The sequence below is a fragment of the Carassius gibelio genome, chromosome A2 (assembly GCF_023724105.1).
Source record: "Carassius gibelio isolate Cgi1373 ecotype wild population from Czech Republic chromosome A2, carGib1.2-hapl.c, whole genome shotgun sequence".
NCBI classification, from domain to species: Eukaryota; Metazoa; Chordata; class Actinopteri; order Cypriniformes; family Cyprinidae; genus Carassius; species Carassius gibelio.
The window spans coordinates 7921778-7936284 of record NC_068372.1 but is presented as its reverse complement, the minus strand read 5'-3'; the positions used below and the strand labels follow the sequence as shown (position 1 = coordinate 7936284).

At 39.2% G+C, this 14507-nt stretch overlaps 1 protein-coding gene across 1 annotated transcript; it reads left to right on the top strand.

The window, feature by feature from the left end:
• Window positions 1-1597: 1597 nt before the first annotated feature.
• On the top strand, window positions 1598-9047 carry LOC128026021 (Krueppel-like factor 9). The gene is made up of 3 exons (XM_052612718.1): window positions 1598-1735; window positions 1821-2458; window positions 5910-9047. Exons 2-3 carry the CDS (start codon window positions 1954-1956, stop codon window positions 6191-6193), a joined length of 789 nt encoding a protein of 262 aa, XP_052468678.1. The 5' UTR covers window positions 1598-1735; window positions 1821-1953; the 3' UTR covers window positions 6194-9047.
• Window positions 9048-14507: the final 5460 nt, after the last annotated feature.

Sequence of the window (14507 nt, the reverse complement as noted above, 5' to 3'; positions counted from 1 at the left end):
TTGTCCTATGTCATACAATATATGAGCCATGAAGAGTTTGTTGAGTATGATCTAAAGATAAAATGAACAACATTTAAAAAATATGATTATATATATATGAAACTAATATTTCATATGTCAGCTTTTACAGTATTAAATTCCTGACCGATAGTAAGAAATTTAAATGGTGTGTATACATAAGACACACATTCATTGAGGACATTTGAGGAAAGGAAAGGAAAGGCCTGTCTGCACTCTGAAGTACAATTTACTGGCACCATCTGCTGGGCTAGTTGTGCAGTTAAGGGTCAGTTAAGGGTGCATAGGCATAAAACTAACAACTTAATGCAAACGTAATTTTTTTAATTAGTATCTTTTTTCTGAAACAAAATAATTTCAACATAAAAAATTAAGTTTTATATGTTATACATATTTTTTTTATAGAATATTGTTTTGTAATTGTTTTTAATATTGTGAACCCAACATGTGTGTATGTGTATGTGTGTGTGTGGTATTCATGGTGTCTTACCTTACATACTCATATAGTAACTTTATATTTCCTGACCCACTAATATATTCCATTATTCCTTTCATTTCTCCATAGCACTACCTTTTTTCACTGCACCTTTAAGAAGTATGTTGGACAGAAAAAAAAGGGGGTGGAGGCCATCATTTATGATTCACAGCGTCTGTTGTTGGAGCTTTTAGGTTGCCCTACTTTATCTCCAGTGACTGTATACTGCGTGCGCTTGCTGTGTTATGCATGGCTTGTTGCTCTTTGTAAAATACCTCATCTGGTCTTTGGAGGAACGATTTAAAGCCTGTATTGATGACCTTGGTCTAATCTACTGCGACGTTCATTGCGTACCAGTTTATGTGTGTGTGTGTTGTGTTGTTTGGAAACTGCAGAAAATTGGAGTATTTATATTTTAGGATTAATGCGCAACTTCATGAAAGATGAATGAGTGTAAATGGGGCAGCGTAAACGGGGCGTGTCGTGACCAGCCCCCATCTTTGGCGTAAACAGAAAATGAAATAAACAAAAAACATGAAACAGACCAAACATTGAATTCCACGAAATAAGCACAATTAGGTTATCCATGTGAGCTGGCTTGTCTTGTAGATTAAGTTCCTGTGAACATAACAAACAAGTATCAAAATGAAGAAGTCACCGCCTTCCACTTCTTCATACATGCTATGACGTCACCAACTGATAAGAATTAATTTGAGTTGTTATCTTTTTTATTCCAGTCAAATATTTCACTCCACAAAGGTTTCTAAAGAAACTGTAACGTTACACCGATTATATTTTTTCCCCCACGAATCCATTTGGCATACTATTAAATGGTCTCTCTTTGGTCCACGCCCGTGATGCGCGTCAGTTCACCACATGGTGCATGCTAGCGACTTTAGAGTGTGAATATCAATTAAGTATAGCAGAACCTTCCTGGGCCGTCCTGTCACGCGTCTTGATTAATATTCATGAGCTCGTCGTGATTATATTTTTTTCACCTTCTTAGCACCGCCTACTACGCCTACCCTCGTCTGCCCTTCAGCCAATCCGTCAAGGCGATTAGGAGAACAGCGCGTCACGTAATTAATATTAATGAGCCAAGCCTTCTTCGTAGTAGGATTACCAAACTCGCTGCCGGGGGTGTGGCGTGGGCTTTGCCGGTTCTAGCAGCAGACAGACAGACACAATGAAACGAGGGGCAATGTAGGACACCACGTTGAGGCTTGTAATGCAGACACGCCGGTAGAGTATTATTTATTTATTTTTATTTTTTGGATATTTTTTTAAATAGTTGATTTCATTTGTTTTGCTTGTATTTACTCTGTAGATAGAGAGCAGAGGCCGCTGCTGATGAGAACAAAACAACGAGTTGAAAGTCTTTGGAGAAGAACCGAACGCACTCAGGAAGCGAGGCTCCCCATCATAACTTTTGCTTTGTCATTAAACGCAGTCGCGATAAAATGTCGTTCGCCTACTCGGATTATCTGGCCGCCGAGTGTCTGGTGTCGATATCCAGCGGCCCCGTCCTCCATCGACCCACCCCGGTGTCTGCTGCGGCTCAGGCCCCTCCTCAGGGCCTTCCTGCCGTGGAGCCAGACGGGTCGAGCGAGGACAGGGAGGTACGGGAGACGCTCCGGTTAGAGGGGGCCAACATGATGACGGTGGCGGAGATCCTCACCGACCTACACGGCAAGTTTCGTCCCATGTCGGCCTACTCCGAAAGCAGCAACTCGTCGTGTGGAGAGAGCGGCTACACCACGTTGTCTGACTCAACCACCCCAACGCCGACCATGACCCCCTCTGCCACCCCTGTCCCGGGACAGTACAATAACACCCCTCAGCAGATTTGGGGAGGAGGGGGCGCCCCCCGGTCCCCCACCAAGCGTCACCCCTGTACCTTCGACGGGTGTGACCGGGTGTACGGCAAATCATCCCACCTGAAGGCGCACATCAGGACCCACACAGGTGAGCTGAAGCGCACGCGCGGGGAAGGGATGGTCGCCAATGCTTCAGATATCATTTGTATTCATACTCGAATATAACTGTACATACAGAATAGAGTATAAATACTCTCTACATATGAATAGAGTATAAATACTCTACATAAGCTACTATAATTCCTCTATATATGCGCATTTATAAATACTAATTATCGTTTTATAAACTGCATGTCGCATAAATTGGTTGTAAAAAAAAAAAAACTTTGTTACATAAGCATATTATGGAGAATTTTAACAGTCGGCTGTGTTTGTTAGGGAGTAACTTTTAATTATTGGCCGTATGTTTGTTGACTGTTGTCAGGGGCTCCTGTCAATTCCAATTAGCGCCTCTGAATTGAGATATTAAAAGTGAATTCCTGGATAGTAATACTCGTTAGTTTAACAAAAGAGTGGGAAAACTCCCAACTGTGGCCTCCCAACAAAGAAAGTTTATGAACAAAGGAAGGAGCTCGTGAGGGAGGACCGAGTATAGGATAGTATAGTGACGAGTCTCATATTTGCATGTGAAAACAGCTCGTGTGTGCGCAGGAACCCATTTAAATGCACTTTCTGTTATTTTGCTAAAGCCAAAAGAGCTATTAAAGTATGCACCTGGCCTCTCTTCATGAGACGTTCACAAACGGACTGTTACTATTTGGTTTTGTTCATTGATTGAAGTTTAATGTGGTGAAAAGGTGACAGAATTTAACGGACACGGTGCAGAAGATTCCCTTAAGAAAATAAACTTTTTTTTTCTTTTTTTTTGGCATATTAAAACTAAGTAAAACCATAGTTTGACTACAAATGCTATTAAACTATATAGTTGGTGTAGCAACATTTGTGGTTACAATGAATCGGCTATAACCATTTTTTTTTATTTTTAGTAAAACCTTGGTTAATTTTCTTAAGGGTTGTAGTACAGTTATAAGTAGTACACTAGCGAAGAAATCTTTAGTACAGTGTACTAATGATATGCTAATACACTGACAACTAAAGTGATAAACATTAGTGCAGTAGTTCTTACACTCACAGAATAAGTCATCTAGTACAGTACAGATTAAAGGCTAGTACACTTATGAAACACTAGAGTTGCATTCCATTCAGCCATAAGAGCCCTGTGAGGAGGACTTGTTCTGCCATCTTAAGTGAGATTCCAGTCTGAAGAGTACTGGTACTGTCTGCGTCTCACAGTATAACAAGCCACATCTCTACAGGTTATGCATATTAATACAAGATATGTCTCCCTTCAAAGAAAAAAGCGTGGATGTCATTGTCTTTCAGTCTTTTCAAGTACATTTTATGTTTTATGTGTAAAATGTTTGTAAGGCCCAAATTCTATTGCTTTTGAATTCTCTGAAGTACAGAACAATGAATGTTAATGAAACATGCAATAAATTATGAAGTCAAACAAACACCTAGTGCATGGTAATTATAGCTATAAAACCGATGCCCAACCCTTACCGTACCCCTTAAATAAAATCAACAATTACTGTACAATTTCATGATCAAAAATTCCAATTTATGGAATATGATGGGTATGACTTGTAATTTTTTGTATAACAAAAAAAATTGTGGGTGGGAATTGCAAAGCTACAAATAAAAAGTAAAGAAAATATTAATATAATCTAAACCGATGAGTTATAAAAAAAAAAAAAACATCGCCTTCACAGTTGTCATGAAGGGTTAGGTATGAAAAAATTAGCTACATAGACCAAAACCACTTTTTGTATCATACTGTAAACATATTTTTTTTTTCTGCTGTTTTTTTTCTGCTTTTTTTCCGCCTCCAGCCGGTCGTGTTTTTCCAGGAAAAATCGGTACAGACTATCTTTCTCTTATGAATATAATAAAACTAAAGACTTTTTGGAGCTATGAAGGATGCAGTACTACTCTATAGGTACTCAAGATTAACAGGATACTGAGTGAAAACGAGCATTTCACCCCCCCTTTAAGAAAAAATTTATGTTTATATATTAAATATATTTCTATATAAAATATAAAGTATAAGAATATAAATGTATATACATGTAAATATTTTCAAAATATTATTTAATTATATACATAATAAATATACACCGCATGTATCATGTAAACAAAAACGTTTGTTGTAGGGGTGCTCCGATCACGATCAGCCGATCGTTAATGCACATCTCGTCAGTAAAGCCGGTTCTCTAATCAGCCGTTAATTCCATCAGGTGCGTGATTTCGCATAGAGCAGCTGTTACTACACAGAGCCGTTGTTAACTGAGAAGATGCACCAAAAAACGCTGAAAATGAGGTGGATTTGCGCAGCTTCTCTATTAACAACGGCTCTGTGTAGTAACAGCTGCTCTATGTGAAATCACGCACCTGATGGAATTAACGGCTGATTAGAGAACCGGCTTTACTGACGAGATGCGCATTAACGATCGGCCGATCGTGATCGGAGCACCCCTAGTTTGTTGTATGCAATAAATCGTTTGACAGCACTGATTATGACCACTTATTTAGATTAAATTAATACATTTACACTTATTACATTAATTTACGTTAATTTGTGTTTATTACGGAAGTACATGTTGTCATACCTCAAACACGTCTTATATGCAGAACTCATGCTCGCCTGTGTGTGACGGCACTGAAATGTTTTCTAAATACACATTTTTTGTCAAGTAAAGTGGACTTCAAAAGATATCCAGTGCTCAGGGAGCATGAACACTTCGTAGTGGCCTTGTCAATTGGAACAGAGCTTATACTAAATGATATACTAAGCACTATGTACTGTCCAGTTTCTGAAATGTATAAAATAATTTTCTCATCCAACATCAGAGTTTGATAGCCCCCATCCCCCATTCATCAGGTTTTTTTTACAGTGTGAACCAAAAAGAGAAGTCTACGTGTACCAGTACAGTGGTATTAGTGTTGTCAAAAGTACATGAGTACTGAAATATTAAAATTGTGACAATAACAGCAATTCCCACTAGCATTTTGAGCTTTGTTGAACGGATTCTTAAATACCTCTGATTGGCCATTGTGTTCACGCGCTCAAAAGATATGTCTGTGATTGGCTACAATGATCATCACTTCAGGCACTATACCAAGCGCTTTCACAAATACACACTGGAGTGTTTAAAGGCAAAGTCTATGAGCAGATATATTGGTGACAACACTAAGTGGTATACATTCTAGTCCATTGAAAAACACTAGTGCTAGTTAACTAACAAAGCAATTGTGTAATAACTACTGTGCTAGCTACTATGCTAATGAAATATTTGTACAGTGGTAAGTACTCTACGGAAAACTAGTAAAGTTGTCTGAGGTTCTTCAATTAGTATGCTTTATATCTAAAACGGTAGATAGTGCAGGTGCCAAGCCATTGACGACTTTAGTAGTACGCTTGTGTATATCATACAAAATTTTCTCTAATGTGTTGCGGATTGTTCATGTTTTTTGTCTAGGTGAGAGGCCCTTTCCGTGCACCTGGCCCGACTGTGAAAAGAAATTTGCCCGTTCTGACGAGTTGGCCCGACACCTGCGTACCCACACTGGCGAGAAACGCTTCCTGTGCCCACTCTGTGACAAGCGTTTTATGCGCAGCGACCACCTCATCAAACATGCCCGCCGGCACCCCAACTTCCACCCCTTCATGATCAACCGCAAAGGTTCGGCTCAGGGATCCACCTCGACCCAGTCCACCACCGCTTCCACTTCGTCCTCAGAGTACGCCAGCACTGCCATGTAGACGCCCCCTCACCGGGACCACCGTCTCTGTCATCCACCACAGCTTGACTCGATCGCCGTGCATGCTGGGGAACCCTTTAAGCTCAGTCTTCACTTCCACAGGCCAAAAATGAAGAACTTCACCATGTCTTCCTCTAAACCCCTTCGCCCAACCAGTGACGACCAAAACGGGTGAAGGAGACTCAAACTCTCAAGCACATTCCTGAGTCGCGTGATTAAATTATCACATGGCCGACAAGTGATAGCGGACGCAAGATTGGTCTTAAATTGCTTCGGTTGGGTGGAATAGATTTTTGCATGCAAACAAAATGGCCATCAGTGGTAGCACAATGTTTTCCATTGGCCATCTTGTTGTATCACTTGTTAGCCATGTTTTAGAATCTCCGAAAGAATGCGTCACAGTTTAAGGGAAAGTTTACTCGTTCTTTGTCTTTTTACAGTCATTCCATCAATCTTCACACAACCTTTTTCATTTCTTTTTTGTACAGCCAGAATGGCAAACCCTCTCTGGGTTTGCTTGTCCACACATGCTGTAGAAAGCAATAACCAGATACATTTTCATAACTATCACAAAGTATTTGTGTGTTACTCATGAATTTGTCACGTTCAGTGACTTTATGCGTTCTTAAACCTCGTTGGCTTAGCTAAACCTTTTAAGGTGTGATGTCAAATTCATTCTTAAATGAATATGATTCTTGAAACTCTTGAACGCAAACAACGCTCATATCAAAATGGCCAGCGAGTTCTTTCTTAGGTAGAAGCACTGCCTCTAATGCCAGTTTCCACATAGCTTTCCCTACCGAAATTAAGTTATTGTCATCTTAATTTACCTAGTAGTAGTTATTTTCTTAATTAATATTATTAGACCATGCATTTATTATTTTCTGCTTGGAGGAACTCTTTTGTTTGTCCATGTAATGTTGACATGTTGATACATGTAGCAATGTGTTTAATGGTAATGTGGATACGTGTAGATAAATATCTATGCTTGCAGCTTGAATGGTAAAGATGTTATAATATGAACTACTAGATAATAATACACCTTATGTTAGGGGTGACAGTATACGCTTGAATAGAATAGTGCTGCTTGTGTGCGAATGTTTGCGCAATCGCGTTCATATGTGCCGCCTGCGGACCTCTTACAACTATCTCAGAGAACAAAAAAACACATCAGGAAACTCAAAGCCTTAAAATCCTTTAACTTGTTTTGCACCATTGTTTACGGTCTGATATGTTCTACAGGTATGCCGTCAGGTGTCGTTCTTCTCAACTAAAGAAATACACATGCAATATTGCACTTTTGTCTTACTGATATTGTTAACGATGCTAGTCGCCTGTTAGTGTGATGGGTTTCACTGTATACATGCTACTGCATAGTGCTCAACTGAACGAACACTGTGGAAGGGGATAAAGACCTATCGCAATAAATCAATACATTCGTCTAAATGTGCACCTTCGTCTGAGTGCTTAAACCAGTCAGAGGAAAATGGACTTGATTTTTGTGTACTTTTCACTTTTTGTTTGTATTTTGCTTGACATTTGGAGTGCAACGGATACGAAATATCTGATCGCAGTTTGTCTGGTATCAAAACTACAGCTGTTTTTAATGGTTCATTGTACCATTTTCGAATCATGCAATATTCAGTGCTTTAAGTAACTGCTGGCAGTAGCCTAAAGCGTGATGACCACTTATAAGATCTCAACCACATAAACCGAACCAGAATAGTATATAAGACTGTGTTTGTTCTGTAGCTAATTAAATGTTTTATGTTTGGCTGGGATTTTCTTATTTTTTGTCGTCTTCCTGTAGTGAGTCGTCTCTGGATCTGTTGAGCGATCAGTGGGACACTGTGTTAGGCTGCGGTGGGCTTTGTGTGATTCTCGATCTTTGTGATTCCATCTTTTTTTCCTTCACAATGCCCTCTTTTAGCAGTCCTGATTCAACTTTGCATTTGATATCTCTCCCATTATACATGACACATTTGCAACTAGTACTCTCACAAACCACTGGATCAAGTCTTCTTTTTTTCCCCCCACTCACTACTGTTTGTGTGTTTTGTGGTCTTTTTCAGTTATTAATTTTTTTGTATTTGGTTTGATGTACTGGAAATTCTAGTTTCTTATGCTTTGTTTTGGTTTACGTATTGTAGATGTCTATATAGTATGCAAAACATAGCTTTCTAGTTAGTTTAGGATAGCTTAGCAATCGTATTGTGGAGAAAATGCATATTCTATAGTTCCTTTGGGAAAAATGCTGCATCATTTGCTGTGTTCGAGGCATCTGATCTCTGCGGGTCAAACTCAAGTGAACTAAGATTGTGTGTGTGTGTGTGAGCACGGCTGCTTTTAATCATGATGCTAGATTGAGAATATGTAGAGTGATGACTTTATATTGAGAACTGCTTTGTTGCTTGGCGTACAATCTAGATCCATCAGTTTTGACACACTAAAATGATTATACACTGATTGTGTAGTGATCACACTAAAAGATGTCTACTGAGATCTCCTGAGGTCTCGGTCTACAGACATGTCTCATAACAGTGAACCTATGGGTTTTGTCAAACTACAGAAACTTCCATGTATCTCCTCAGGTGATAACACATAATGCTGAAAACCTCTGTCCATGAGTATGACCTAATGTTAAGCATTCTTTTCATTTGCTCATGTTTTGCATTATTCTGCAATTTTATATTTTATTTATTACATGCTTTAGTTTTGGTGGGCTTTAAAAAAAAATTTTTTGTACTTATTTTATTGAATGAGACTTGACTAATAATTTGATTTGATTCATTGTTTGCCTCCAACAAAAAACCTTCCAGTGCTTTTAAATAAATAAATAAATGGATTAAGAATTATTTTGTGTTTGGTTGTTTATTAATTTTATAGGAGAATGCTATAATAATAATAATAGTTTTCTTTAGGTCATCATATTAAATCTCAAGTACATACTGCACACAAAACAAGTCATTAAATTTGATCAAGCTGTGTATTTCACACATCATTTTGTGACACATCGTGTTTTTCATTCAAAACATTTTTCTAATATGCATTTAGATTTAGTCTTTATGACCCAATTGATTGAAATTCTACATTCTAATTTAATACAACACTTTATGTTATTGCCATTTTACACATACAGATGCATCTCAATACATCTGATTGTCTTGGAAAAGTTAATTTATTTCAGTAATTCAACTCGAATTGTGAAACCCGTGTATTAAATAAATGCAATGCACATAGCATGAAGTAGTTTAAGTCTTTGGTTCTTTTAATTGTGAGGACTTTGGCTCACATTTAACAAAATCAAAACAAATTAGAATATGGTGACATGCCAATCAGCTAATCAACTCAAAACACCTGCAAAGGTTTCCCGAACCTTCAAAATGGTCTCTCAGTTTGATTCACTATACTACACAATCATGGGGAAGACTGCTGATCACAAGGAGGGTAAGCCACAAACATTCTTTGCCAAATCAGCTGACTATTCACAGAGTGCTGTATCCAAGCATGTTAACAGAAAGTTGGAAGGAAAAAGTTTGGAAGAAAAAGATGCACAACAAACTGAGAGAACAGCTGAACCATAGACCATGTCAGAGGCATTTTACTTGGGCTAAGGAGAAGAACTGGACTGTTGCCCAGTGGACCAAAGTCTTCTTTTTAGATGATAGCAAGTTTTATATTGCGTTTGGAAACCAAGGTCCTAGAGTCTGGAGGAAGGGTGGAGAAGCTCATAGCCCAAGTTGCTTGAAGTCCAGTGTTAAGTTTCCACAATCTGTGATGATTTGGGATGCAATGTCATCTGCTGGCATTGGTCCATTGTGTATTTTGAAAACCAAAGTCACTGCACCCGTTTACCAAGAAATCTTGGAGCACTTAATGCTTCCTTCTGCTGACCAGCTTTTTGAAGATGCTGATTTTATTTTCCAGCAGGATTTGGCACTTGCCCACACTGCCAGAAGCAACAAATGTTGGTTAAATGACCATTGTGTTGGTGTGCTTGACTGGCCAGCAAACTCACCAGACCTGAACCCCAGAGAGAATCTTTGGGGTATTGTCAAGAGGAACATGAGAAACGAGAGACCAAACAATGCAGATGAGGTGAAGGCCACCGTCTAAGAAACCTGGGCTTCCATACCACCTCAGCAGTGCCACAAACTGATCACCTCCATGGCATGATGCAGTAATTAAAGCAAAAGGAGGCCCTACCAAGAATTGAGTTTTTTTTTTTTTTTTTTTTTTTTGTTAACGTTTTTATTGGTCTTCTGAAGTATTCTAAGTTGTTGAGATGGTGAATTGTGTATTATTATTATTTTTTTTTATTTTTTATGTGAGCCAAAATCATCACAATTAAAAGAACCAAAGACTTAAACTACTTCATTCTGTGTGCATTGAATTGATTTAATACACAAGTTTCAAAATTTGAGTTGAATTACTAAAATGAACTTTTCCATGACATTCTAATTTGAGATACACCTGTATTTTATACATACATTAAAATAAGTAAATAATATATAAATAAAAAAAAATTGCTTAGAATTTCTTAGCGGTTGGTTCCTATAACAACAGCAACATTTGATCCAGATTTTCAACCACACTGCATGTAAACAAACTCCTCTCCGTGTTAAGTTTGGCTTAGGAAAAAAGAAGCACATTCAATAAATCCATCATTTTAAGAGTATTTTTCACTTAACTATAGCATCTATTTTACCATCCTTGGTCAAAATGTGGACACAAAATCACCACTTTCATATGTATTTTGTATTGTATCTGGTCTTCTTGTACATGTACAGTGTTCCTCACAGCTTACATTAGTGTGCTAATAATTGGTACAGATGCTTAGCTGTGTTACTATCATTCACAAATTCCAGGCTGACTCTACATCTATGGTTCTTTCCTTGAGTTCCCCAGTGTAGTGTGTGGGAAAGACCAGAAGGGCTTGTATAGAGAAGTCTTCAAGTCTCTCCTTTTAAAATGAGACATGTATTTGTCCCTACAGAAGGAATACCAGAGTTAGTTAAATGAAAAATCTCAATGAAAATGCATCACATGTTGTAATCCAGGTTTTCTGAGGAGACATGACCACTTTTTATGATTAACAAACATTGAATAACACACATATGTACCCTACCAGTCTTACATTAAAATTATTATATATTAAATAGAGGTTCTTTTAAAATTTACAAATGTCACAATATTACTGTTTTTAATGTGATACATAAATGCAGCCTGTAAGCATTATAACCACCTTTCAAAAACATAAAAAAATATATACATAATTTTTCCAAACCTTTGCCAAATAGAGCACATTGAATACAATAATAATAAAATTGTCAGGCAAGTACGGTTGAGCTTCTGTTTACATTTGATGTGCACTATGTATGTTCATTGATCAGTGTTTATAAGTGTGTTTATCAAATAAAGCAATTGTGTCTCTACTGAAGTCTTGGATTAAACCGATGAATCAGAATACTTTTATTCCTTATGTACTGTTGGAAGCAGTAATGGTTTGGTGGAATTGACTTTAATTGAAGGATAGCTTTGACCCTCACCAGGGTGCTGGAGGGTTCATGGGAGTTTGCCCAACCAGTCCACATGTGTTTAATGGATCTGGAGATGGCATTCCACCGTGTCCCTTGCAGTCTCCTTTGGGGGGTGCTCCGGGAGTATGGGGTACAGGGCCCTCTGTTAAGGGCTGTCCGGCTCCTGTATGACCGGAGCAGGAGCTTGTTTTGCATTTATCGGCTGTAAATCAGACTTGTTCCTGGTGCATGTTGGACTCCGGCACACCTGCCCTTTATCACCGGTCCTGTTCATTACTTTTATGAACAGGATTTCTAGGTGCAGCCAGGGGCTGGAGGGTGTCCGGTTTGGGGACCATTCGATTTCTTTTCTGCTTTTTGCAGATGATGTTGTCATGTTGGCTTCATCGGGCCAGGACCTTCAGCGTGCGCTGGGACGGTTTACAGCTGAGTGTGAAGCGGCTGGGATGAGAATCAGCATCTCCAAGTCCGAGGCCATGGTTCTCAGCCGGAAAAGAGTGGCATGTCCACTTCAGGTTGGTGGAGAGCTCCTGCCTCAAGTGGAGAAGTTCAAGTATCTTGGGGTCTTGTTCACGAGTGAGGGAACAAGAGGGAAGGATGTTCCAGGGAAGGATGGAGCGGGAGATTGACAGGCGGATAGGTGCAGCTTCTGCAGTGATGCGGTCGATGTACCGGTCTGTCGTGGTGAAGAAGGAGCTGAGCTGCAAGCTCTCGATTCACCGGTCAATCTACGTTCCTACTCTCACCTATGGTCATGACTGAAAGGACAAGATCCTGGATACAGGCGGCCGAAATTAGTTTTCTCTGGGCGCTCCCTTAGAGACAGGGTGAGGAGCTCGGCCACTCGGGAGGAGCTCAGAGTAGAGCTGCTGCTCCTCCACATCGAGAGGAGCCAGCTGAGGTGGCTCGGGAATCTGTTCCGGATGTCTCCTGGACACCTTCCTGGGAAGGTGTTCTGGGCACATCCCACCGGGAGGAGGCCCCCCGGGGAAGACCAAGGACACGCTGGAGGGACTGTTTCTCTCTATCCTTCCATCCTTCCATCCATCTTCTTCCACTTATTTGGGGTCATGGGGGCAACAGTCTAAGCAGAGACACCCAGACTTCCCTCTTCCTTGACACTTCCTCCAGTTTTTCCGGGGGGATACCGTGACGTCTATGCCCAGTGAGCGCAACAAACAATATCTGCGATCTTCTCTATGCTTTAGATTAATCAAATAGATCTTAAAAAATGGGAAGATAAGAGTATTGCATTGACACACAACTTTTTGCAGTATGCTACATTAAGTTGTAAATATCTATACCTGATTGAATGCCATGGTGTCTTTGGGTTTGGAAACAATGTGCAGATAATGTGAAATTTCCATTTTGAAGTCAACTGAGAAGGATAAAGTTAAGATTGTCTTTTAACCACAAGGCAACATTGACTTGTAGAAAGAGGATCATTGTAATTAAAGGAGTTAATGATTGGTGTGTGAATTATTTAAAGAAAGTTGTGAAGAAATTGCTGTTGACTGGATAATATATTTTGAATGATAAATCAAAGGCATTTAATTTAAAAAATGTAAGAATTTTAACTGACGGTCTAGTTATTTACATGGTTTTTAACTTATTGTATTGTCAGTTCCTCTGGTATTAGTTCAGTAAATTATCTTTTGGATTGGGAATGAAGTTTTGAGCTCTGAACTTTACACTATATTCTTTTAACATGAAGATTTCAAAACAAAGTCAAGCTAATCTAATGACGGGGTAAGAAAGAACCAGGCGGGATGTGTGACTTATGTCACAAAGGAGTGAAAATTCTCTTTTTCCTGTGAAAGTCTATGGAAAGGCATACAGTGAAGTGTTTGTGGTAGGTAGAACAGAAAGTGGTGAATAGATGGCCCACACCTCTGCTTCACAGTTTATTCACTCACAAATATAGCACTACTACTGTATTTAACATCACCAGAAAGTCCCTGAAAAATCTTTGTCAGCTCTAGTTTTCACATTAAGCTGATTTAGGGATACACTCCCTGATTGAAGCTCTCCAGCTCCTCCTCAAGAGTCTGCTTTGTATTCAAACCAGGTACCCATAATGCTCTTTGTTACATATGGACATCTGACACCTAAAAAGAGAATGATGCAATATCTAAAAAGTCATCATTATAAAGTAGAAAAGCAACTAAAAAACATTCAAGCAAATATAAAACCTACAGGTTCCTCTTTCATTAGGCTTACTTACATTAGAGTACAGTACAGTAATATATTGTTGTGAGTAAAAATGTAATGTGAGAAATAAGATTTAATGTAATCATTACCTGCTTGTCTTGAAGAAAATGCAAAAGCCATGATATCATCCAAGGCCCAAAGATAGTAATGGTGCACAGGGTAAAAGGTGAGGGCTGCACTTGCTCATACCCTTAACTAAATAATTAGCTGTGTAAACTTAACCACCTCAAGTATTTTTGGGTATGATGCGACAGGTTTTGCACATCAGCATTTGGCAATTATCTGCTGTCCTTCTCCTCATGTCTTCACCTTTCTGGCTCTTTCAGGTTGGATGGAGGCAGATGCACATTTTCATGTTTCTTCAGAAATATTTGACTGGGTTCAAGCTCAGGCTCTGGCTGGGCCACTCAAGGACATACACATCCACTATAAGCCACTCTTGCTGTGTGTTTAGGGTCATTGTCCTGTTGGAAGGTGAACCTTCTGCCCAGTCTGAGCTTCTGAATGCTCTGGACTGGGTTTTCATTAAAGCTATTTCTAGATTTTGCTGCACTGTCCCTCATT